Source organism: Cavia porcellus, unplaced genomic scaffold, assembly GCF_034190915.1.
Source record: "Cavia porcellus strain 051 isolate PalLab524CR breed Dunkin Hartley unplaced genomic scaffold, mCavPor4.1 scaffold_8, whole genome shotgun sequence".
Classification (NCBI taxonomy): Eukaryota; Metazoa; Chordata; class Mammalia; order Rodentia; family Caviidae; genus Cavia; species Cavia porcellus.
The window spans coordinates 92335194-92361412 of record NW_026947491.1 but is presented as its reverse complement, the minus strand read 5'-3'; the positions used below and the strand labels follow the sequence as shown (position 1 = coordinate 92361412).

The 26219-nt window shown below is 51.7% G+C and overlaps 1 protein-coding gene across 1 annotated transcript in view; it reads left to right on the top strand.

Moving 5' to 3' along the window:
* The window catches only part of Aldh1l2 (aldehyde dehydrogenase 1 family member L2), a 41165-nt gene that overhangs the window by 7887 nt on the left and 7059 nt on the right, over positions 1 to 26219 (top strand). Inside the window, exons 3-19 of the mRNA XM_063255492.1 lie at positions 1787 to 2021; positions 2658 to 2823; positions 5086 to 5187; positions 5373 to 5462; positions 6836 to 6970; positions 7153 to 7278; positions 7744 to 7835; positions 8666 to 8813; positions 14200 to 14319; positions 14883 to 15010; positions 16473 to 16623; positions 17783 to 17853; positions 17937 to 18042; positions 19405 to 19492; positions 19959 to 20052; positions 21836 to 21935; positions 23977 to 24075. Of these exons, the coding sequence (XP_063111562.1) occupies positions 1787 to 2021; positions 2658 to 2823; positions 5086 to 5187; positions 5373 to 5462; positions 6836 to 6970; positions 7153 to 7278; positions 7744 to 7835; positions 8666 to 8813; positions 14200 to 14319; positions 14883 to 15010; positions 16473 to 16623; positions 17783 to 17853; positions 17937 to 18042; positions 19405 to 19492; positions 19959 to 20052; positions 21836 to 21935; positions 23977 to 24075 (2051 nt within the window). The remainder of the gene's footprint in view (positions 1 to 1786; positions 2022 to 2657; positions 2824 to 5085; positions 5188 to 5372; positions 5463 to 6835; positions 6971 to 7152; positions 7279 to 7743; positions 7836 to 8665; positions 8814 to 14199; positions 14320 to 14882; positions 15011 to 16472; positions 16624 to 17782; positions 17854 to 17936; positions 18043 to 19404; positions 19493 to 19958; positions 20053 to 21835; positions 21936 to 23976; positions 24076 to 26219) is intronic.

Below are 26219 nucleotides of genomic sequence, written 5' to 3'. Positions count from 1 at the left end.
CACATGGCTGCTTGTTTGCTTGGTCTGCCACCAGGCTGCAAGGCGTCTCCCTGGACTTTCCCTCCACGTGCTGCCCCATACAGCTCCACTCCATTTTTGTGCCGCGGCTCAAGGATCCTGTGGCCAGGCGCTGCTCTTCCTGGCCTGGCTGGGGCGGGGCCGGGGCCACGGCCAGTCCAGCCTGGACTCCATCATATTTGTTTTTGACAGAAACTGCCATAAACATTTTGAGTCAGTTGTAGAAAGTGAAGCAGCCACGCAGAGACCCCAGAGGAGGCCTTCCAGGACTGCTGCTGAGCGTGGCGGGGACGTGGGGATGAGTGTGTCAGGAGTGAGAGGGACTCCTGGCGATGTGTAACAAGTTAACAGTTTACTCCCTGGTTTTCATCACACCTCACGTGTGTGGTAAGGTGACATCTTTTCATGGAGAAGGCAGGCTGTGCTGTCTGTCCCGCAAAGCCCACTCCTTCGGGGCGTGACAGAGTCCCTCATCTGGCCAAGGGCAGCACCTCCCTTGGGAAGGGGACACTGCAGGGCTCCCAGCTGGCCTGTGCGGGTTGGAGGCTGAGAGTGTTTACTTTGCGGGGAGGAGCGGCTATTGGCTGCAGATCCGAAGCTGTTCCTTACAGGTCCTGCCCGGTAATGATGGTCTTTCTGGCCTTGAAACCGGTACACTTGCTGGGTGAGTGCTTTACTACTGAGCCACACCCCCAGGCCTGAGGGAACCAGGTTGCTCTTAAAAAATAGAGAGAAGCAGTTAACACTTCAAAACATCATCTAGCCGCAGAGTCCATATATATTTTCAGTACAGAGATAAATTGGAGAGATGGCTCATGTCTGTAATCCTAGCCACTGAGAGACTGAGGCAGGAGGATTGCAAGTTTAAGATCAGTGTGGGCTATCTAACAAGTTCAAGGCCACCTGACAACATTGTGAGATTCTGTCTCCAATAAATAATATGCTTCAGTGTTATCTTGGCTACTTTTCTTGTTGCTGAGACAAAATCTTTGACACTTAAAGTTAAAGGGGGAGAAGTTTAATAAGCTCCCAGTGTGTGGAGGTTTCCGTCCGTAACCGGCTGCCTCCAGGGCAGGGCTGCAGGGCAGAGGGGCCTCACAGCGGAGACACCGTGCACGGCAGGCAGGAGGCAGCCAGCTACAAGCAACCAGTGACAACGGCCGCTGCTTTCTGTCTGTTTGTAGTCTGTCTAACAACTGCCTTGGGGTGGGCAGCACTCACACCCAGAGCTCGGCCAGACCGATCATCGTGGACTGATTTAGTGGTCACAGACCTTAGTCCCACACCACACACTCGAGATCCAGCCAGCTCTGAAGAAGCCGGCCTGTAACTGCACAGGCTTTGGGGTGACATCGAGATATAAACCATAACAAATGCATCGGTTAATGTCTCGTTAGCAAAGCTGGTGGAGCGTGGCTAATTATGATGTGTCAAGGTCTGGTCACAATCTAATTTGCTTTTCGCTGTGTTTTATTTGTAAGTGTTTCAGTGAAACTGAAATTCAGTGTAAAGACCAACAGTGATACAGGGTGCCTGATACCCGTCATGAATTGGTCCTGGGGGGGTTGCTGTGAGATCCAAATTAGGAACGGAAAGAGAGTTCCCGGGGATGGATGAGTTCTGTCTGGCACTGAGTACCAAGTAGATGAGCAACAGGATGAAATCTTCACGTCAAAATGCGTGGAGAACCAAACGCGACGAGTTTGAAAGCAGCTGAGCCAAGGCATCACCCTCTAAAGCCAGAAACTGTCTCGTGTGTCATCCTCAGCTCTGGCTGCGGAGAAGGACGGGACGCCAGTGTTCAAGTTCCCCCGATGGCGGGTCAAGGGCAGGACCGTCCAGGAGGTGGCCGAGGCCTACCGAGCGGTGGGGGCCGAGCTGAACGTGCTCCCCTTCTGCACGCAGTTCATCCCCATGGACATCATCAGCAGCCCGAGGCTCGGCTCCATCGTCTACCACCCGTCCCTCCTGCCCAGGCACCGGGGCGCGTCTGCCATCAACTGGTGAGCAGCCTTCAGCCCCAGATACAGGGTCTGTTTCTGTCAGGGTGACTCTGACCCCACCCACACGCTTGGTGAAGGGGTGTGGGAGGTGACGGGCTAAACTTTACAAAGGGCAAGCAGTTGGATCGATCAGCCTACTTTTTTGTAATCTATGTAGACAGCCCAGTCCTAAGTGAAATTTATACCTCAATTATAAAGCCTAAATTAATCATCAGTTCTGCTCTTCATATTGCATTAAGTATCCCGTTTTGTTTTGTTTTCCATTCTTATTCGGCCTAATCCAAGGTCAGGACAGCGTAGGCCCCAGGTGGGAAGATTACTTGCCCCTGAAGCAGGAAGCCGAGATATGAAAGTCAAAGACTAGTATCATTGATGGAGTCTAACGTCTTCTGGATTCACACAAGTCATACTGTATAACAAACAAGAAAGACTGCCGACACCAGGGTGCATCGAACACGGGCGCCACTGGGTGTTGCTTTCTATGAGCGCTGACGGTCTCCAGCGCCACTGTTCATTAGTCAAGATCGTTTTGTTCCCAATCTGGTCCTCCACTGCAGCCACCTTCCCCTTTAATGTCTCCAGTGCTTCATCCGACGGTCTGCTTAACCACGCTGCCTGAACCTCTTCTCTTCACAGGACCCTAATTATGGGGGACAAGAAGGCCGGGTTTTCTGTCTTCTGGGCTGACGATGGTTTAGACACAGGACCCATCCTCCTCCAGAGGTCATGCGACGTCAAGCCCAATGACACAGTGGACACACTTTATAATGGCTTCCTCTTTCCTGAGGGAGTCAAGGCCATGGTCAGTATGTTTATGCCATCAAGAAGAATTTAATGAATCTCTAAAGCTTTAGGGATATTTTCCAATTTTCATTAAGAACACAAAGCTAACACGTGTTTCATATTTAGCAGTGCGATGGTACACTTAAGGAGCTTTAAACCCCTTAGTCTGTGCTGCTGACTTGTTCCCCGTAGAGCAGCGATGGAACAGAAAAACAGCACTTGAGCTGCTCTGTGTCTTGGACAGATGCTTCTGTCTCCAACCCTGTTAATAACAACTAACTGTAAAGTACAAAGAACCTTGATTTTGCTGTGCAACTTAGACTGCCGGGTCAGCGTCACGCTTCTGTCTAAATGTTCTCCAATACCTGCACCCAGGCCGAGGTTCTGGAGGGTGGTGGTTGTGGGCGTCCATCGCTGACTCGCTGTTGGGGCAGATCTGGTCGGAAGAGCTGGGTGACCGGGTGCGTGACCTGGGAGAGCACGTCTCCTCCCCTCTCCCTTCTCCCTTCTCCCCACGTCCTGTCTGCCAGGAGGCGGGCAGCTTTACCTCCAGGTCCCTCCTCCAGCCTTCTTGCTTTGGATGTGGCCAACTACAGACTAAAAACACAACCACAACAAACCTGTCTTTTTAGCTGTAGGGTCAGGGACTCTGTCTCAGTGACAAAAGAGTCCGTTCAGAGGACGAGAGATTTATTTGGGCTCATGGTTTCCGGGCACCAGCACTCTGGGACTGTGGTGAGGCAGAATGCCATGGCAGGATGGCAGGGAGGTTTGGCAGAGCTGAGCCGCTCGCCTGGTGATGACCTGAAAGGAGAGAGAGAGAGAGAGAGAGAGAGAGAGAGAGAGAGAGAGAGAGAGCACGCTTGCTAAGGACCTGAGCTTCCACAGCTCCCAGCAAGAGGACGCCTCAACACCAAGCAGACAGACAGACAGACAGCACAAAGGAGAGTACAGGACACGTCCCAAAGGCTTCTGAGCCCTTACCATTTCTAAAATTTATTTTTATTACTTCAGGCTTGCCATACATAGCATTTGCATGCCTGTGTGGAGTGGGTGTACACGCCACACATCTGACTTCCTTTTCCTCCCTCCCTTTTCTCCCCCACCCCTTCTCTCCTTCTCCTTCCCCTGGAGAAGATCCCTCTCCCTACCTCCTATTATTGTCTTTTATTTCGCTCTTTATTTATGCTTTGGTTTTCTCATATGAGAGACAAGGTTCATGCATTTCTTGCAAATGACTAAAGTTTACTCCTTTTCACGACAGAGTAGTACTCCACTATGTGTAAATGGCACATTTTCTATTCCCATTCATCTGCTGAAGCTGCTTCCAACATTTAGCTATTGTGAATGGTGCTGCTGTAAACAGATGCGTATGGGTCACTGAGGCACGATGTCTTTAACTCTTTCTGGAAGGTACCTATCAGGGGAATATCTGGGTCAAATGGAGTTTCTAGTTTTAGTTTTTTGATGAATCTCTGAATGATTTCCACATTAAGCTTTTTCCCCCAAGCGCCCTAAGCTAGAAAGCAAGTTGAACTAATCAAATGCGGTAACACACTGTGTTGTAGAATCATCCGGGTCAGCACAGGACCCCACAGTGAGTCTTGCGCTACACCCACACTGCTGAGATTTCCAGTGAGCCCCCAAGGAGGGGCTGGTGCTGCTCCAGCCTGAGTCTTCCTGCGGGGCCTGGCATGCGCTAAGCATGCACTCGAACCCTGCCCAGCAAGGGGTCCCTTGCATGTGCCGCCCTGCTGCTGACCCCCAAGCCATCTCTGTGATCTGGAGATAACCGTTTAACTTTTCCTTAGGCCACAGTTTCCTCATCTGTAGACAGGAATAAGAATATCCACCCTGCTGGATTCGTGGGATGTTTTGCTTTTGTGTTGGAGACAACATCTCACTCAGTTCAGGCTGGCCTCGAACTCATCATGCAGCTCAGGCCGACCTCAAATTCTTGGCGATCCTCCTGCCTCAGCCTCCCAAGCGCTGGTGGAATGCACCGTCACGCCCAGCCACGAGGGACGTGTTATGTGGAGGAGCCACCTCTCTTTCTGTGCGTGGCACACAGGCAGACCTCACAAAACGGCAGTTAGCATCACAGCCTGACTCTAGGCCAGTGACGGCGACACTCTGAGAGCTCTAACTGATAACAAACGGCTCCTCTGTGGCGCGCATGCCGTGGGTTCGCCACCCCGCTCCTGGTGCAGTAATTCTGCTCTGCACGCGACCAGGCCACGTGGTGAGCTGGGCTGTGACTCAGGTCCTGTCCTGGCTTTAGGTGGAAGCTGTGCAACTCATAGCGGATGGGAAGGCTCCCCGCATCCCCCAGCCAGAAGAGGGGGCGACCTATGAAGGGATCCAGAGGAAGGTGAACGCTGAGGTACCTCTGTCCATCCCAGGCCGTCTCCAAGCCCGCAGCCCTTTGCCTTTGCGGTTCCCCATCTACCCTTTCCTAGCCAGATGTTCAGCTCCCAGACCAGCCTGCCCACACCTGCGCCTTCCGAGCCAGCGGATGGGAAGGTCGCTGCCACCGCAGACTCAGGGCCTGTGTTTGTGCCGCCCTAGATTCGCTGGGACCAGACCGCCGAAGCTTTACACAACTGGATCCGAGGTCATGATAAAGTCCCCGGAGCCTGGGCTGAGATAAACGGGCAGGTGCGTCCGGGGGGCCACATCTTTTGGAACGGGCATTATTTCTAGGATAGCCCCTGGGTGGCAGGGGCGGTGGCCCTCTACTCTGTGCCCAGTGTGGATGGGCGTTGGTTGGGAAGCTCACACCAGGTACAGCTCTGGTTCCAGCGGGGAGACAGAGACTCAAATCAACCCAGACAGCACCATGACATCAATGCTCCCGTGAGTGTACAGGGAATGGCTCCCAAGAGCTGGCCACATTGCTGGGGCTTGGAGAAGAAGGGACCAGGTGGAGAGAGAGAGCGGGGCAGCCCGAGGTGGGGTCCAGGACTTTCGGGAGGAGGAAGGTCCAAGGAGCCAGACCCTTGCATGTGAGGAGGGGCCCAAGGGGAGAGAGGTCAGCAGGACTGGGACAAGGCACCTCTGTCCTGAGTCGAGGGAGTCCCTGGCCTCCCTGTCCAGCAGGGTGGGGTCGAGGTCCCTCTGCCGCCCTAGCCCAGCATGTTGTGTGGGGAGGACTCTGCACCACTGTCCCCTGGGTGGAAGCCAGGGCTCCATGTTGCCTCCCTTTCCCATCAGACCTGAAGCGGGAGCCCAGGCCCCAGTAGACATCTGTGAAATGTGCGTGTGCATCAGAGTGACCACGGTGGGATGGTCAGGGCGGTCATAAAGACTGTGACGTCTGAAGCAGAAATTGCCATTAAAGTTCAGGCTCTGTCTGGGGATTTAGCTCAGTGGCATAAGCATCTGCCTGGCAAGCTCAAGGTTATGAGTTCAATCCCCGGTACCAAAATAAAATAAAATTCTGTCTCTGCCACAAATTTCTGGAACCTTGGGCAGGTGACCTAAACCCCAGGGTGCCTCGGTTACGGATGACCCTAGGAAGCTCTGTGAACCTAAATGAGATAGCATGCACTAACACACTCAGACACACCTGCTTCCTGCCAGAGCCAGGGTTTGGTTAAGTAAATGTTTACCCGAGAGTCCCGTGAACTCTGGCGATGGTCACGGGATTATAAACCAGCTGGCGTCACTTGCTCTTGGCTACAGATCTTGGTTTTTGTGAACAGACCCAAAGCACCGTGCCCTGCTGTTCCCTTTACCAACTGACACCCCCACACCTGCACAACCCCCAGCCCTGCGTTCAGGGCCGGGTCTCTCCTCCCACCACCTCCGAATGCGGGCACTCTTGAGCCTCAGGCCTCGCCCTGGCAGACGCCTCTGGCTTTGTGCCGCCTTGGGCAATGTGCACTTTACTGTCATCCGTGATCACACTGAGACGGTGCCTCGGTGTCGTGGTGGGTGTGACATCGACGTCGGTGCTTTGGCGGGGTGAGGCTGGTTCGTGCCCCTCTCAACTGTGCTTCCGATGTGACAGCCGCTGTGGTCTCTGGCAGGCGGTGACTTTCTACGGCTCATCTTTGCTGAGCGGCTCTGTGCCTCCCGGAGACACCCTGGACATTAAAGGTGCCACAAAGCCTGGGCTTGTGACCAAAAGTGGACTTGTCCTCTTTGGCAGCGATGGGAAAGCGGTGAGTACCCACTGTGGACACTGGGAAGTGACTCTTAGTCTCCTGTGACGCTGGCTCAAAGGGATCGGCTTTGTCTGGCGTGGCCCAGGGGTCCTGTCCACACCGCTCCTCCTCCTCCTGCCAGACCGGCTTTGGGACGATCCCAACCCAGGATTCACGTTCGCCTTGCGGCTGTTTTGCAGCTGCTGGTGAGAAATCTGCAGTTCGAGGACGGGAAAATGATCGCCGCCTCCCAGTACTTTTCGGCAGGCGAAGCATCAGCAGTGGAACTCACAGCCGAGGAGCTGAGGGTGGCGGAGACCATCAAGGTGAGCAGCGGGGCCCACCGGAAGGGAAGCATATTCGTGACAGGCACCATCGTCCTCCGGGGTGGGGAGGGAACTTGGGTGCCTGCCTCCGTGTGAGCTGCAATGGGAAACCAACTCCAAAGTGTCCATGCGTGTGCACGCCGTGTACCTGTTCCTTTCTCACCCGCGTAACCCAGAGCTTTTCTGGGTTGGCTTGGGCATGCGGGAAGCTGGGGCGCAGGTTCAGAGGTGGATGCAGGACTCGGACTCTCCTGTCCTCGAGGCCCTTGCCGTCAGGCAGCCAGCAGGCAGGGACGTGGCATCGTGGGTGGAGGTTTCCCAGGGGCCAGCAGGGCAGGGCCAGTCACCCCCATTCATACCTACCAGCTCTGCTGGCCTGGAAGAGGCAGGGACAGGGACCTAGGTTGGGGAGCTTATGCCGCGTGGTTCCCAGGGCACCTCCTCACACTCTCTCCCTTCCCGCAGGTCATCTGGGCTGGAATTCTGAGCAACGTCCAGGTCATCGAAGCCTCCACGGACTTCTTCAAATCCGGAGCGAGGTCAATGGATGTCGTGAGGTAAACCCGCCTCCTGCTCACACGCGTCCTTCCTCAGGGACTCTGGAGGTGGAGTCTGCGTCCTGGAGGTCACTCTCTGCCATCTGCCCACTGCCTGTCTCCTGTCACCTTTGAGAGTTACCAAGACAGTTTGGAAATGGAGATCCAGTAATAAGCTAGACAAAGTCCCTTTACTCATGGAAATTTTACCCTAGGAAGCAAAAATAATCATCTAAATAATACACTGTTATCAAGAAGCAAGTTTTCTGATTCCTCAAATTATAGGTAGCAAATGCCTGTGAACCCAGCACTCAGGAGGCTGAGGCAGGAGGACTGCTGAGAGTCTGAGGCCAGCCTGGGCTCACAGTGAGTTCAAGGCCAACCTGAACTATATAGTGACACCCTGTCTCAAAAACGTCGACAGGGGGCTGGGGATTTAGCTCAGCGGCATAAGCGCCTGCCTTGTAGGCAGGCAGTCGTGAGTTTGATCCCCGGTACCGATAAAAAGGAAAAAGACAAAAAAAAAAAAAAAAAAAAAAAAAAAGTCGACAAAAAATTATGGATTTCTCAGCAATGATTCAGAAGTTCCCAGAAACTTCTAAGTAGTGTATGAAAGCCATTATTAACACTATTTTCTGTGATCAGGATACTTAGAGGAGCCAAGCATGGTGGTGCATGGCTATAATGCCAACATTCGAAAGGCTAACCCCCAGTCTTACCAAACTTGGGGATTCTGCTGTCCCAGATGATGTCCCGGGGTGCAGCCTGGCATGGGAACCCCATAGATGCTGGCAGCAGGGTCCCCGAAGTCCTGAGAAACGAAAGTAACACAAGCTGCTTCCTGCTTGAAGGCTGGTGGAAGAGATCAGGCAGAAGTGCGGCGGCCTCCAGCTGCGGAACGAGGACGTCTACCTGGCCACCAGGTTTGGCGACTTCATCCAGAAGGTGGTGAGGAGGCTGCGTGGAGAGGAGCGCGAGGAGGAGCTGGTCGTGGATTATGTAAGCGGCTGCTGGGCTTCGGGGCGGATGGGGCAGGATCACACACCAGGAGGCGCTGTTGTGTCCGTTTGCTTGCGTCAGTGACCTTTTAAAGATAGCTTTGTCAGCTGGGCGTGGGGGCGCACCTGTAATCTCAGCACTGGGGAGGCTGAGGCAGGAAGATCACTTGAGAGTTTGAGGCTACCCTGGGCTACATAGTGAGCTTCTGTCTCTATAAATTTGTAATTTGGATACCATAAAACCCACCCACTTAACATGTACATCCCAGTAGTTTTAGGAATTTAGTGACCATCACCTCTAATTTTGAAGCTGCTACATCAGCCCCCAGAGAAGCACTGCGCCCACAGGCGACCATTCCATTCTGTAGAAACCACTCATGTCCTTTCTGTCCCTGTGGATTGCCCCATGCTGTGGCCTTCTCTGCCCAGCTAGTTCCATGTAGCATAGTGCGTTCAAGGTTTATCTCCACCACAGCGTGTATCATTACCTACCCTTTTCCCTGGCCAAGCAATATTCCACCGCGAGGCGTGCTAGTTGCCTGTTCATCAGTGGATGCGCTTCAGTCATCGCTTCCTTTTGGCGGATGTGAAAAGCCGCCTTTCCTGTGTAAGTGTTCGCTCTCACACACATCCTGGGTTGTCTTGAGCAACTTCCGGGGAGTGGAACTAACCAGTCGTGCGCTGACTGTCACTTCTGGAGGAGTTGCCGAGCTGTGTTCCCCAGCAACTGCGCACCTTATAACTCGCCCACAGTGGACAAGAGGTCCGGCTCCCGGAACCCCAGCGCAGGCCACTGTCCGTCTCTTGTCCCTTGGCTGTGTCCCAGCTGGGAAGCGGGGTCTCACTGCGGTTTTCACCCCCGTACCTGCTTCCCGCGAGCCTCCCCGCGTGTGTACACCACGGGCTGGAGGCGTCTCTGCCAGTCCTGTGTCCAGTTCTAAATCAGGGCAGTCACTCTGCTGTGGAGCTGTGAGTCCCTGGTACGTTTGGACGTTGGATCCGAGTGTTTTCTGTCGCTCCGTGGATTCCCTGTGCGTTCTCAGCCCCGTCCTCCAGCAAGCAGCCTCGTCCTGTCCTGATGGAGTCGATCTGTCTGTGTCCTTGTGATCTCTGTGTATCTTAGCTCCAGCTCCAGCTCCTTTCTTTTCCTTTTTGGGGGTGTGGGGGTGTCTTTTTTGACACAGGGTCTCCCTGTGCAGTTCAGGCTGGCCTTGAGCTCACTTTGTAGCCCAGGCTGGTCTCGAACTCACAACGATCCTCCTGCCTCAGCCTCCCGAGTGCTGAGATGACAGGCGTGAGCCACCACGCGGACTCCCCCTCCCTCCTTTCCCGCGCTGCTGTGTGTTAGATTCTGCCTAGGCCGGCATTTTAATTACTTCTTGGTTCTTTTTTTTTTTTTTTTTATTTAAGGAGAAAAGAAAAAAAAGCAGAGAAAGGGTACAAGTTATACAGATTTGCAGAAAAAAAATGAACAGTAGGAAATCACTAGTTAATGGATTACATATTGTCATCTTAGAAATAATTGTTTAAGTCACAAAATTAAAGCTTGTAAAGTGAACATTCCATCAATGATACTGCAAACAGTTCTGTTCAATGATCCAATAAGACTCGGTGATATCATTTTCTATCTTATACACTTAAATATACATGCAGTTATATAGTATAGAGCACTTTCTTTTCCTCTCTTTTGTACAATGACTATTACACATTTTGGGTTTCATTGCTCCCATGGTTCTTATTACTTTTTTGGAAGAGAGTAAAACCAAATGTGATATAACAGAACAGAATCGGTCAAGTCAAAAGGGTGGACATAATAGATAATGTGAAAACATAATACAAGGTGATCAACAATGGTTACCATAATGCCTCCCGCTATCTCTAATAGAATTGCCTATATCATTAGTTACAATACAATTGAACAAAACAGTAAAGAATAAAACCGACAAAACCAAAACATTGGAGACATTGTAGGTCTTCAAAAATAGATAAAAGTCAACGAGAATGGGCGTTATAATGAATCTCATTATCTTCACAGCTGATGCCTAAATTTTCGAACCTGATACTATCCAGCAAAACAGAATAGGGGAACATCAGTTAAAAACCAGATGGTGAGAGTAATACAGGGCTTTAAACTGAGATAATAGAAAGTCAAAGTGGGTTACTATAATATATCCTGCTATTTTTTTCCTTTAATTAAAAGGATAAAAATAAAAAAGTAAATAATGGAGTGGAGATTGAGATAAAAGAGGGCATAACAACGAAACAGCACAGATCAAAACATAACCATTTAAGCAGAATAGTGTTTCACCACCAGATAATACTGACCTAAAAGTAGTTACCATATTGTCTCTTTCCTTGAAATCCTTGAGTACAACTTCGTACTGTAGCATTAAGTATATCAAAACAATGTAAAACCATTTAAGAGAATGACAGCATTACAGAGTATTTAGAATCGACTAACAGAAAATGAACAATGGTTTCTGTAAAATCTCCTTGTCTTTAAAAGGTTTTTGCTTATACTATCATACATAAGAAAATCCAGTAAGATACAACCTATTTGGACCATTGGAGACAGAAGGACAAAAGCTAGATGAGACTTCAAAACAAGATGATATTAAATCAGTATTACCTATTAAGATGTCATTTTCTCCAAAATAGCTGTTCCTATCATCCAATCTTCTCTGCCTCATTTCTGTTGAGCTCTTATTCTGTCAGTAGCTGTCAGTTTGTCTTCTTCACTTTGTTCTCTGCTCCATTCGTTGTGGCCTCCATTATTTCTGGATTCTTTGTATTTTTCTTTTTTTAGAATATCCTGCAATACTCTCTGTAGAGTTGAATTGGTGGTTGCAAATTCCCCCAGTTCCTCTTTATCCTGGAAGCACCTTGTTTTTCCATCAATTTCCAGGGACAGTTGTGCAGGATATCTCAATCTTGGCTGGAGATTATTATCTTTCAAAGCTTGAATTATTTCCCCCCACGCTCTTCGTGATTTGATGGTTTGTGCAGAGAAATCTGCTGTAATTCTGATGGGTGCTCCCTTGTAAGTGGTCTGTTTCTTGTCTCTGACAGCTTTTAATATTCTGTTCTTGTATTGAATTTCTGGAATTTTTATTATTATATGCCTGGGTGTTGCTCTGTTTGGGTTGTAGGTAGCTGGGGTCCTGTATGCCTCATACATCTGAGTATCTTTACCTTTTGCTAAATTAGGAAAATTCTCCTGGATTATTTCTGTGAGTAGCTTTTGTAGTTCATTTGTTTGTGTCCCTACTTCTTCTTTTATGTTCTTAATCCTTAAGTTATGGATCCTCTTATCATCTTCTTGTCTTTGTATTATTGCTGTTTGTTTCTTTGTTATTTTTAAGAAGTTTTTCATTTCATTCTCCCATATTACAATTCTGCCCTCCAGTTCAGATAGTCTGTCCTTAGTTTCTTTCAAGCTGTTATGCCAGTCTTCGATAGACTTCTTAGTTTCTTGGTAGTCCCTTTGAACCTGCTTCACGTATTCTATGCTTTCCCTGTTTTCTCCATCAAACAATTCTCCCCTTTTTTTCTGTTCTTCCATTCCACCATCTGTTTTTTCTTGGGTGGTGCTTAGCATTTCTCTAACTATTTTGCATACTTCTAGCTTCAGGTCGTTGATAACTTCATTCCTGAATTGGTCTATGAGGCTCTCTATATGGCGCCTTATGTGTAATGGTGTGGTGTCTGCTATTGCCTGTTTCTCAGAATTGGGGGCCGAGGAGCCTTTCTTGTTGCTGCCTCTTCCCATATTCTCTGTTCCTTATATATGCAAGCTTATATGAGAGGCCCAGCTTCTCTCCCTGTCAGCCACAGCCTGATCGAATTGCGCCGGTTAGGTGTTCCCACTCACTGCTGCACACCAGGCAGCCTACGTGGGGCCCGCCCCTCCCGGCCTCCCAGCCTCCGTCAGGCTCTGGGATCTGGGTTGGGCCAGCCTACGGGGTCCGCCGGCAGCGTCACGCAGGCCAGGCACTTTTCACCAATCCCGCCCGAGAGGGGAATGTGTGGCTGGAGTCGCCACCGGGCCCAGAAAGTCCGCTGGAGTCAAACTGTGGTGGAGTGTCAGTTTCTCTCACTCACCTCGCCACAAGTCAGAACATGCCTCCCTGCCCGTCCTGTTTTCGACTCCGTTCACAGACTCCCGTTCTCAGAGTTTCCGTGCGTCTCTCTCCTTGCTGAGCCGATGTAGAGGCAGCCAGCCACTGCGCGGCGGGAAACCCAAATCGCAGCTTCCAATGGCGTGGGGTCCAGCCTCAGCAGCGAGGCTTTTCTGTTCCTGTTTTAGCACCAGGACTGCATTCCAAGTTAGTTTCTCTCAGCCGAGTTCGTTCCTGAGTCAGCAGAGCATAACTCTACCTGCTTATGTCTCTTTAGTCCGCACCATTCCTGGCTTCTGAGCCTAGTTTTCAGAGAGCCTCCGGTAGTTGCTGTTATCTGTCCGCCATGTTCTCCCGGAAGTCCTCACTTCTTGGTTCTTTTACCATTGCTTTATTTCCAAGTGGTTGCCCTGAGGATAAGGAGGTGTTCAGGTGAATCTAGCCGCGCGCATTGCTCTGTGTGCAGGGCGGCACCAACACCGTCCTGGTCACTGCAGGTCTTTCACATCAGGGAGACGGAAAGTGTTAACCGAGCTGTGTCTACGCTGAGTGCTGCGGCTGCCTGTGGGCCACTTTTTCCAGGCCCTGCATACTTTGCCGTGGGCTCAAGCTCCTAGCTCATGTCCTTTCTTTCACCCTGAAAGGGTTCTTGGTTGCTCTTTTTGTTTGGTTGGGGTTTTTTTGGTACCAGGGACCAAACTCACGGCCTCACGGCTGCCAGGCAGGCGCTGTGCGCTGAGCTAAACCCCCAGCCCTGAAGGGCCCTGGGAACAGCAGTGCGGGATGCATTTCTGCTTTGTTTTTGAAGGCTGTGCTTGCCATAGGAAGCACGGGTTATTATTCCTATTGTGTTGCTGAAAAACCTGAGCTTCATAGAAGGCGATCGAGTAGCTTCAATCCACTTTTGAGCCAGTGTACAGATGAAGGTGCCCCTTGGGGAGGAGCGAGGCAAAGAAACATGGGGGAATGAAGCTCAGGGGCCCAGCACCTGCCCGGGAAGCGCAAAGTCCTGAGTTCGATCCAGATACCAAAAAGCAAAGATTTAGGGAAAGCGAGGCTGAGCTCCACAGACGCTGCCACTACGAGGCAATGTCGCTGCATCTGGAACCCTCCTGCCTCGGGGGCCCCAGGGCATCTCCAGGCCCACCCCCTGCCCCCAGGCTCCCTGGCCCCAGCTTCGCCTCTGCAAGGGCCAACGAGTGTCCCTCTGCTGCCCGGTACCCAGGCTGCTGGGCCGGGGACCTGAGGACTCTGTCTGTCGTCTCCTAGGTGTCCAAAGAGGCCAACGGCCTGACCGTGAGGATGCCGCACCAGTGCTTCATCAACGGAGAGTTCGTGGACGCCGAGGACGGGGAGACTTACCCCACGGTGAACCCCGCGGACGGCTCTGTGAGTGCGGGCCGGTGCAGGGTGGCCGGGGCCTGGGTTCCAGCGCGGTGCCCAGCCTGGTGCTGGGTTCCAGCGTGGTGTCCTCGGGGCCGCCCAGCCTGGTGCTGCCACCCCTCCAGGAATCGGGTGCCCCTGGCTCACTTCTCAGGGGACCCAGGTCTACAGACTCCAAAGCCCAAGCCGAGAGCTCAGCAGCCTCCCTAAGGCGCCGGGGAAACCCAGGTCCTCCCTGCGCCCCTCTGCAGGGCGGCATGGCAAAACCAGTGCCAAGTTTTGGGTCAGTGATTCCAGCTGCTAGTTGTTTCTTCTTGATCATGCTACCATTCATGTTAACTTTTTATCCTAAAATTCTTGGGATTTTATAATACTTTTTCCTAGCTAGGTGTGGTGGTGCACACCTATAATCTCAGGAGGCTGAGGCAGGAAGATTGCTGCCAATTCGAGCCCAGCCTGGGCCACATAGTGAGACCCTGTCTCAAAAAAATTTTCCTATTTGTATAAGAATCTCAAGACTCTCAGGAATATGCCTGTTATGTGACCTATTTTTACTAACTCTGAAACAGACAATATGCAAAGTGGCCTACGCATCTTTGGCGGATGTGGACAGGGCAGTGGCTGCCGCAAAGGACGCCTTCGAACACGGCGAGTGGGGACGGATGAACGCCCGAGACAGAGGGCGGCTGATGTACAGGTGAGTTCTCAGGATTCCCAAATCCGTGCTCAGCCTCCCGGCCTGCCCTGTGGTGCCATGCAGACCGTGTACCTGCGCATGGGAAATCGTGCGTGGGGTTCCTGCATTTTACACGGTTGCCTGCGGCCGTCAGGGTGGCCCAGGGGGAGAAAGCAGTCTATGAGTATGTAGGCGCGGCCCCCACAGAGCACTCCAGCCAGGGGTGGCGGCCATGGAGGCTGCTTTCCTGCAAGGCTCTTGGTGGCCGAGAGGGAGCCAGGGAATTGGGCCCTGCCCCCCCCCCCCAGGCAGGGCGGTCTGCAAAGGTCACCCGCCAAGGTCACAAGGAAATGGACCGAGCTAGGTGAGCACAGCGGTCCACAGCCTGGTTTCCAAGGAGGAATTCCAAATCTGGCGTGGAGGGAGTCAGAGTGCTAAGGGTCAGGGAGAGCGCAGGCAGTGGTGGGGAAGGCACCACGAGAACTAGATTCGGCCGAGATTCTGTTTGCTGCTAAGTGATGCCAGTGATGCCAAGTATCCGACCTGAGTCAAAATCTCTAAGAGAAGTCAGGGGTGTTGGCACACACCTGTCATCCATCCTGGCGGTCGGGAGGCTGAGGCAGGAGGACCGCTGTGAGGTCAAGGCCAGCCTGGGCTACGAAGCGAGCTGAAGGCCGATCTGAACTGCAAAGTGAGACCCTGATTCAAAAAGATCACCACCAACAACAAATCTCTAAGAGCAACAAACACTGGGCCTGGGGGATTCAAGCCTGGCTGTAAAAAGCCCAGGGCAGCAACGGGAAAGGCCGGGCATCAGAGGGAGGGTACCAATAAGAAGGGCGATTCAGCCGGTTTCACAGCCATTCCACACACCTGCATTCACCTACCCAAAGAAACGGGTACCAAACAGGACCCGGTGGTGTGTTCATACCCTGTTTCTACCTTGTCCTCTTCAGTTACTTTTGAAAATATTTCTGTGCCAACCAGGCGGGGTGGTACCTGTGTGTAATGGCAGCACTTGGGAGGCTGAAGCAGGAGGATCCTGTGAATTTGAGGCCAGCCTGAGCTACGTAGTGGGTTTAAGGACAACTTGGGCTGCCTGTGAGACCCTGCCTCATAAAACAAAAGCATGCTCCTATACCAGCCAGACACCGCAAGTGTGGTTGTCCTGAGGGTCCCGAGGCTGTCACCCTGCATCAGTCTGCGTGTGTGAGCTCCCCACATTCCCACTCCCCCACCGTGGATCCCTGTGGCTCGGCCGGGCTATGGGATATGCCTGTTTCAGTGCACCACACTCGCCCCTAGGAAGTCCCGAGGTGGTCATCTGTGAAGTCCCTTCTGAATCTGTGCTTCCCACCAGGCCACCCCCAGCCCAAGACCTGGCCATGAGCTCTGCTCTGAGTTCTTGTTTGCAGGACAGTGCCTGTGTATGTGACCCGGCCCCGTCAGTGTTTGCTGAGTGAATCTCTTCCTGGCCATACAGACTTGCAGACCTCTTAGAGGAGAACCAAGAGGAGCTGGCCACCATCGAAGCCCTGGACTCGGGGGCCGTCTACACCCTGGCACTGAAGACACACATCGGGATGTCCGTGCAGACTTTCCGGTACTTTGCCGGCTGGTGTGACAAAATCCAGGTGAGCCCAGCGTGGGCCGCACCAGGGAGGGGCGGAGAGAGACCTGGAGCCACCCTGATCGCGTGTGTCCTCTTTGCGATGACTTGCTGCATTCTCTGCCAGTGCGTGGGGAGGAGTTTCGCGAATGTGTTCATTACCGTTCTCTTACTGTTTTGTTGGGTCTTTGTCAGATTCCAGGATCCTGGTATTGGTAGCATCTAAGAGTGACATTTGGAGCTCTTCTTCCCTCTGGGTTTCATTAGAGGGTTTGAGGAGTGTTGGTGTTAGATCCTCCCTGAAGTTCTTTTCTTTTTTGGTACTGGGAATCGAACTCAGGACCTTGCGCTTGCCAGGCAGGCGCTTACACCACTGAGCTAAATCCCCAGCCCTTCTCTGAAGTTCGTGTAGAATTTTCCATTGGAATCATCAGATCCTAGGCTTTTCTTAATTGATAATTTTGTTTTGTTTCGTTTTTTGGTTTATTGCTTGTTTGTTTTGGTACCCGGGATCGAACTCACAACCGCGTACTCGCCAGGCTGGTGCTAACCCACTGAGCTAAATCCCCGGCCCCAGTTGGTATTTTTTTTTTTTGTCACTACTTCAATTTTACTATCTCTTACTGGATTTTCAGGATTTTTAAGTCTTGTTGGTTCCATTCTAATAATTTATATGTAACTTGGAATCTATTTCTTCTGAGTTCTCCAATATTTTGAACTGCGGGCTTGGGAAATAGTTGCTAATAATCTTAAGGATGTCAGTGGAACCTGTTGTGATTTCACCTTTCTTTTCTAATTGCATTGATCTGTGTCTTTTCTTTCCTCTTATTGGTAAGATTGGCTAAGGGCTTTTCTAGTTTGCTCATTCTTTCAAAGAACCATTCTTGGGTTCATCAGCTTCCCTTGGAGGGCGCGCTCATCCCATCCTGCGCCACCTGCTGTGTGTCCTGCCGCTGTCATGCAGTTCTAGGAGCTGTCATTGCTTCCTCAGTTCCTTCTGTAACCCATGGATTATTCAAGAGTGTGCTGTTTGATTTCCATTTGCATGTTTTGTGTGGTTTTCTCTGCCACAGAGTTCTAGTTTCATGCACTTTGATCTCCTGGTACGCATGATAAAATTTTGATTCTTTCACATTTATTTTGGCATGTTTTATTCAATACTGTGTTCAATTTTTTTTCTCTAGGGTTCTACGATTCCTATCAACCAGGCCCGTCCAAATCACAACCTGACCTTCACCAGGAAGGAGCCCATTGGGTAAGGCGGGCCGCGCCCGTGTCGGGAGCCCGTGGGGGCGTCGATGTGCGGCTGTCCGCTAAGGCTGTGGCACTTCCCCGCAGTGTCTGTGCCATCATCGTGCCCTGGAACTACCCGCTCATGATGCTGGCCTGGAAGAGTGCCGCATGCCTGGCAGCCGGCAACACCTTGGTGCTCAAGCCAGCGCAGGTGAGCCTCGGGCCAGGTGCCAGCCTTGGCTCCTCACACACATTCGGGTGCAGAGACGCGTTTGTGACGGTGCCTTTAAAACAAAGCAGAGAGTGTGCCGGGCGTGGCTGTGAGCACGGGTAATCCCGGCACTCAGAGGCTGCGGCAGGAGGGTCAGCATGAGGACAGTGCCCACTGAGAGAGGGAGACAGAGAGTGACAGAGACAGAGACAGACAGAAACTGGGAAGAGAACGCTGTTATTGTGGGAAGGCAAATGGCCCAAGCAGAAGGATGGAACTAGAAATCACCCTTTGGCAACTGTCACTGTCATGACTCAGGCAGGAGCCAGCAGGGGACACTACAGTAAGTGGGGACAGTCTGAGGAGTGTTCCCGACAAAACATGATTAATTGTGAGGACCAACAGTGACACGCAGTGGGGAGCCTGGCAGGTGGCCTTTACCAAACCGTCAGAGGTAACAGCAAGCTGCGCTGGTGACTGCTGCCCGAAGTGTGTGATCCGAATCTTGTCTGAGGAGCTGTCGGGCGAATCGGCCAGGCTCTGCAGGAGCTAAGTGGCCTGTGCGCTCTCAGAGGACAGCGATGGACCCTAAACGGAAGCTCAGCAGCTCTGCGGGCCCCTGAGCCTCCGCAGGCACACTGCACGATGGTGGCTTTGCCTTAAACACAGTAGCAGAACCACTGGGAAAATGGAGCTGAAGTCTGCAGTTAGGGGTCCCCTGGGTTGCTGCCTTCCTGGTTTTGAAAACTGTACTGTGGTTCCGTAACAGAACTTCTTGATTTTAGGAAATGCATAGAAAACATTTGGAGGCAAACAATGCATACTATGTATGTGACCCTTAAACAGTGAAGGGAGAGGTGACAGATAACAGAGATGGTGATAGGTGACAGCTGATAAAAGTGGATGATGGATGCATAGGTGATGGGTGGGTGGGAGATGCTAGATATACACATAGTGTCTTGGTTACTTTTCTCTGGTTGCTGAGATAAAGTGCCCAATGCCCAAGTTAAGGAAGGAAAGGTTTGTTTAGCTCACTGTCTGTGGACCCTGCTGAGTCTCTTAGTTAAACTTTCCGGCTTCTCCCGTTGATGCAGTGTGTGGACCATTGCACACAGACACCTAGATCCTGAGGCAGAGGTGGTGCAGTCACACCTGAGGGATCAGATCAAGCTGGAGGGTGTGGAAAGAATTCTCGGGACTTGTGTTTCGGTAACCTTGCTGCGAGTCTGAAATTTTGTCACAGTAAAAGAGAACCAATATAAAGCAACGAAAAGAGCACTCCTTCAGTCCGGGATGGGGCCGTGCTGGTGTGCGGGAGGAGGAGCAGGGAAAGGTCAGCGCTGCCCCATGTCTGCCCCACAGGTCACACCTTTGACGGCTTTGAAGTTTGCAGAGCTGTCAGCCAAGGCGGGCTTCCCGAAGGGCGTCATCAACATCCTGCCGGGCTCAGGTGAGCCAAGAAGTGCCCCCTCTCCAGCTGCACTGAAGCAAGGGACGCTGTGGGTGGCAGTGGGGTGCTGTCCTGCTAGGGCCTTAGCTTAAACCATAGCTATGGTAAATCTAAACCCATCTCCCCAGCAAGAGTCACTGCAGCCCCCTGGGCTCGAAATCTCAGGGCAGGGTGGGCCCCACTGAGGAGGCCCTGTGGGGAGCGGGGCCACCCTGCGAGGCCCCCCAGGGCACTGTTTGGGCTTTTGGTGAAGGCTGTGGAGGACACCAAGGTGACCCGTCAGTATTGGGGCGGGCTGGGAACTGCATGCGGAATGTTATTTTAGATTTTTGTCAGTTCTCAATGAATACAGAAAATGCAAAACGGACTGGAATGAAGGCTTAGACATCTACTGCTTGGGTTCAGACCACCTTCACCCCAGGCCTGAGTCCTAAATTCCCTTCCGGTTTGACCTCTAACCCCCCAGGGGGCGTGGCCGGACAGCGCCTCTCTGAGCACCCAGACATCCGCAAACTCGGGTTCACTGGGTCCACGTTGATCGGCAAACAGATCATGAAAAGGTACTAACTTCGCAGTCTCTCTTTGCTGAAGGTCCCGCTAACCACGTTTCTGTTTTCTTTCTTTCTTTTTTTTTTTTTTTTTTTTATTTTGAAAGTATACAACAGAACAAGTCAGAATAAAGCCAACTAAGATCGTACAGTGAAATTGGTACAGAACTTCACAGCAGGTTACCGGGATAACAGTAATAGGTATCACAGTATATTTTGTTACCTTTATAATAGTTGTTCTTTCAGTCACGTATATCAAAATGAGATGAAATATAGAACACTACAGAACTTATCAAAACAGAATATTGAATACAGCAGTACCATTATTTAGAAAAGAGCAAAACAGTAATAAAAATATTTGCCTTCAAAGAGATGGTAGAAGGAAGTCCCCCTTATTTGCTATGGTCAACCTCCCAGGAGATGCTCAGATTTCTGGTTCCCATTTGCTAATGGGCGGGGGGGGAGAAGGAGGATAGGGGAAGTGGGATATTTGACTCTAGGCCATGTAGCAGTAGGTTCACTATTGCTAAGCAGGGAGGCAGGATGGTCGTTTGTTTTCACAGCATCCTCAGTTTCAACATGGCATGGATCTCAGGAGACACTGCTGGTTCTCCCCCTGGAAGGGCTGCAGTAGGCCACCCTGTCTCCGCTTACCAGGGAGGGGAGGTGCTTGCTTCACGTTTCTGTTTTCATTTTTTGTATTTTGGGGTGAGAAAAATCACATTATTCTACTTCTCGATGCTGGATATTAAAGTACCTGACTGTCATAAAAGACCTTCCAAAGCTTCGAAGAACATTCTTAATAAAACCAGGGCTATATTGAAATCCTACCCCTCGTGGGTAGCTTTCACGCAATCCGATATAAAAAATTATTTTGTGTTGATGATGCAGCCCAGATTGTTTGGGGAACATGAGTAAGGAGGTGAAATGGTTTTTATCCTATACATGACCAAACCTGGACTGTTTATAAAATGAATTCTGAACCTGGGGACAGCGGCACACACCTGAAATCCCAGCACTCGGAAGGCTGAGGCAGGAGGACTGCCACAAATTCAAGGTCAGCGTGGGCTACCCAGAAAAACCTCAGAGAACAAAAGCAAAGTGAAACTAATGAATCTTCAAGATACAGTAATACTAGTTTTTTAAAAGTTGCTAACATTTAAGTTTCCAAAGTAAGACATTAAAATATGTCACTGTAATAGAACACTGTCATCACAATCATGAATAATTCTTAGTGACGCTGAAAACTGTTGTTCAATTGATAAATTGAGATAAAATAAGGTCTAAAATTGTCTGCCTTGGGTGTACCTCAAACAAGGTAAAAACTGTGGTGGGTCACAGACCAGAAATAAGTGTATCAAAGCGGTGAAGACGGCAATCAGGGAGACGTGGGGAGGAATTTTGTGATTTTTTTTCCCCTTCTGTCTGAATTTCTGAGCGTGTACACTGCATGTGTCTAAAGCCTGCCACCCTCCCCTCCGGTCCTCGTCTGGTTAGAGACCGGATTGGGAGCTCAGATTCCTGGAGAACACCAGTGCCTCTAGACGCCTCCCTAATGGCTTGACCACAGAACTTTTGTAAACCTCTTTGTTACGAGGAGCACGTGCTGTACACAAAGCACACAGGAGATGCACAGCGAGTTCCACGAGCTTGTGCCTGCCGTCAGTGGGACTCACAGCTCCCTGGCCCAGGTCTTGGCCTTGGGTGCATTTCGTAATGTGGTGATTGGTGGCTGCGTGTGGCTGCGGGAAGGGCGGGCCGGGTGAAGGCCGCTTTCCCGTGCGTTTCCCTCTAGCTGTGCGGCCAGCAACCTGAAGAAGGTGTCCCTGGAGCTGGGCGGCAAATCCCCGCTGATAATATTCCAGGACTGCGAGCTCGACAAGGCCGTGCGCATGGTGAGCAGGAGGGGCCAGACCCGAGCCCCGGGGGCCGCTGCGGAAACCTGGGTCACCTCCTTTCTCAGAGGGCTTAAAATGAGGCTTGGTTTCGTCTAGTCAATAACTAGCAATCCTTTTTATTGCTATAATTTTCTTAATTGCAAAAAAAATTTTATAATCCCTCCAGTGAAAGCATTTTTCAAGTTGGCTGGGTATGGTGGCACACACCTGTAATCCCAGCACTCGGGAGGCTGAGGCAGGAGGACTGCGGTGAGTTCAAGGCCAGCCTGGGCTACACAGTGAGTTCAATACCAGTCTTCATTGCATGGGGAGACTCTGTCTCCAAAAATAAGTGGGGGGCGGGATGTAAATCACAGCAAGCATATCAAAAAGTTCAAGATATTCGAGGGGTGCCTCTGGCTTCTTTCCCCTGACGTCTCACCCTGTGACCTGCTCTTGTCTGTTTTACAAATCAAGCTGTGACAAGACTGTTAGGCTGGACCCGAGCTTCCCTACTGGATAAAGGGAATTGCAAGCAGGCAGAGTGGAACAGCCATAGCTCTAGCACTTGGAGGCTGAGGCAGGGGGATCGCTTGAGCCCAGGAGTTCAGTGAGATATTAGAGGAAGCCTAAGGACGGAAGCCACCTAGGCGCTCCTATGGTTTTTTTGTTTTGGTGTCCTGAGACAGAATCTTGCTATGTGGTCCTGGCTGGTCTTGAACTTGTGGCTCTCTTTCTGCCTCAGCCTCCCGAGTGCTGGGGTTGCAGGTGTGCGCCACCACGCCCGGCTTGGAATGCCTTACGTTTAGTGTGTTAAGACAACACCTGTTTGTCTTAAACTATTTCAAAGTATAAAACCATTTTAAATTAAACTTAAGAAACAATCTTGGGCCAGTCTCACGTTTGCTCTCCAAGACACAGGCTCATAGTAAGCACTATGAGCTGGCAGTGCTGGGCTGTGGGGGATTCCCAGGAGAGGAGCGGCTCCCCAGAGTCTGTGCCAGGCTCCAGCCCTCGAATTCACGGCACTCAGCTGTGGCTGGACACAGCCCACAGCAGCCCGCACCGTGCAGGCTCAGGGAGGACGGAAAGGCCTGGGGGTGTGCAGACCCAAGCCCTCCTGGGCCAGGGCCCATGGTGACCCTCGGGAGGTGACAGTAGCAACAGCAGCTGGGGGCCCCACAGCTGGCGTCGGGGTCGGGGCTCCCAGGGACACCTGGATTCCTACAAAGCTGTCCAGCTCTCCCAGAGAAAAGACTGGGAATAGAGAGAGAGGAGAGGGATTTGTTTCTGCACCGGATTCTGTGGCCTTTTGGAAAGCGCCAGGTCTTCCCCAGCCACCTTGCTGTCTTGGTGGCTTCGGTGAATGAACAGATTGACTCAGAACTGCTAAGGTGGAGCAGAGGCAGGCGGGGAGAGCAGCGGTGCCAGCACTGCAGGGAAGCGCCCGGGCCTTTCTCCGACACTGACACTGACTGTTCACAGCCGGTGAGGTCGGCACTGGCCGCGGTGGCTCCGCTGCCCACCTCTCCATCCCCCACCCCACCCACCGCGGAAGGACCTGCCCCGTGGGACATGTGTGTTTTTCAGAGCGTCTCTCCTACCTTTTGTCCGGTGTCAGGAAGTTTCCAGGGAGTAAATTAGCGATCGGATTGAGAAGAGGACCTGCACAGAACTGCACAGTCTTCAGTCTGTCAGTTTTCAGGGCCTCCAATTTCAAAGATTTTTGAGGGCTTATGAAAAGTAGATTTCCCCTTGGGAGGAGAAGGGAGACTTCCTAACTGTGATTTTTATGAATTAATGTAGAAACTATTTATTTATTCGTGGGTTTTTTTAAAAACAGAGTCTCACTGTGCAGCTCAGGCCTTGAACTCTCTGTGTAGCCCAGGCTGGTCTTGAACTTGTGGCGACCCTCCTGCCTCAGCTTTCCAAGTGCTGGGATGACAGGTGCACACCACCCCTGCGCTCGGAGGGTCGCCCATCTGCACACAGGATTCAAGGGTGATCTTGGCTTCCAAACCTGGGTAACACGGTCTCCCCTCCATGGTCTCCTCTCCAGGGCATGGATGCCGTGTTTTTCAACAAAGGAGAGAACTGTATCGCGGCTGGGCGGCTGTTCGTGGAGGAGTCTGCCCACGACGAATTCGTGACCAGAGTGGTGAGTGAGGGTCCCCAGACTGCTCCTTCCCGTGGAAAGTGCTCCAAGCACTGTGCATGAGCTCTGGAGCTTGTAGGTGTGGTGAGTGCCTTGGTGTGTTTTAAACACTCGGTGCTGGCCGGGGTGCAGTGTTTCTCATCCCTATGCATCGCCATGGTCCCAGGCTGAAGCGTGCAGGTGTAGCCCCGCAGGAGACCCTGGACGAGGTCCCTAGCTGCCCACCCTGCAGGGTCAGCGCTTGGGGTTTCATGATCTGATTTGGCTGCTTCTCTTATGTGTTTGAGATTTTTCCTAGTAACGAGATAAAGGTCTCTATAGAATCCTTCATTAACATAGGCTTCGGGGCGCTCTGCCTTTGTGGTGAATCAGACCCTGGACCCCTCGACACAGACTCCTGGTCTTTATTAGAAGTCCCTGAATTGATTACGAGCCACGTGGCCTCACCCTGTCAGATCGGTTTGCCGATAACGTGACAGCGTATAATCTTCCTGCCAGCGTGACATCAGGAGCCCCGGTAGCTTAGTCATGGTCCACAAGTGCAGGACTCAAAGTCACTTTGGGGACATTTAGGCTGAGTGCTGGGGACAGCTGCGGAGTGGCCTTGCCTTGGTCATTCTGCAGGCGATGGTAAGCATGAGCTGGCTTCTGTGGGCAAAACCAGCACTCGCTGGCCCTCCCTGAGCCGGGTTCCAACCCCTGTGCCACCAAAGGAGCCGAGGTTTTCTTTCCTCCAGGCTCGGGAACAAGGAAGTCACAGAGCGGTGGGTGGCAGGTGACCAGGTGGCCGGTGCCGCCTCTGTGATCACCCAGTGTCCTTCCACTTGTGTCTCATTAAACCCACTCTGCAGTGCGGCCCGTCACAGGCCTTCACAGTTGGCAGCACTGTGGTGACATTTCCCCGCTGAGACAGCTCTCGAGGTGCTGAGTGTGAGTCCCTCAGCAAACGCCGGCACTCGCTGTGACGCTCACACCGCAGTGATTTCCTGGCCTTTGCTTAGTACCACTCGCTGTGCAGTGCTGGGGGCAGGATTGCGAAGGACAAAGCAGACACAGCGTCCCTGCCTTTCAGGCTTCCCAGCCACACAGGGCTCTGTGCAGGGCACCGGGAGACCATGGCCAGGCCGGTGCAAGCTCAGGCCCTGCGGGGCGTGGCCATTCCTGGTCTTTCCTCCTACAAGTGGGTTTATCGACACCAGATTCCAGGATTCTGCAGCCTTTCCAGGTGCAGGGCCAGATGCAGGAAGAGGCAGCACAGCTTTACGTCTATTAGAGGTCAGAAAGAGAAGAAGTTTGCTGTGTGGAGCAAGAATGGGCCGCAGAGAGAGCTCACGATGGCCACAAGGGTAATGGTGGCCGTCTTCGGTGCCCCTCGTTCCTCAGGCCAGCATCAGATCCGAGCTGTCCTGTTGACCCCTGCTTGATCCGGTTGGTCCCCAGGCGGGCTTGGAAGCTGGATTCTGAATCTCTGTGACGGCCGGCCACGCCCACTCGCTCAGCCATTTGGCCTCACACTAATCTCCTGCCTCCTCAGCTCAGAAAATGCAGAAACAGGCACAGAAAGCGCACAGAAGCCCCTGTGGCAGTGGCCGCTGTCTGATAAAGACTTGTCTACCAAAGCATTCTGGCAAATCCTCAGTGTGACCAACCAGGAGATGTCACCAAGGGTAGTCTCCTACATTCAGGGACGGGAAACAAAATAAGGTGGTCATTTTAGAGATGCTTTTGCCATGAAGAGTGTATGAACACCAGATTAGTGAACTCCACGGCAGCATTTGGTTACCTTTGTGAATTAACATTCAGGGTAGCTTTTCTGTGGCAGATGGAGTTTCTATTCTGTTAGAACAAAGTGGCCGAGATATTGAACTTTCAAGAACCTGGGCTTTCAGCAAAGTGTGGTAGCACACACCTGTGATTCCAGCACCCAGGGAAGCTGAGTCAGGAGGATCACAGGTTCCACAGCAGCCTGACCAAATGAGCAAGACCTAGCTCCAATAACAATAATATAATAATAATAATAAAGGGATGGGGTCTTAACTCAGTGTGAAGACACCAGGGTCAATTCCCAGTATGACCAGAAAGAAAAATAACCCTGGACTTCCAAAACACTATAGGAAGTAGGTCTGGTACAGTCCATGCTGAGAGAT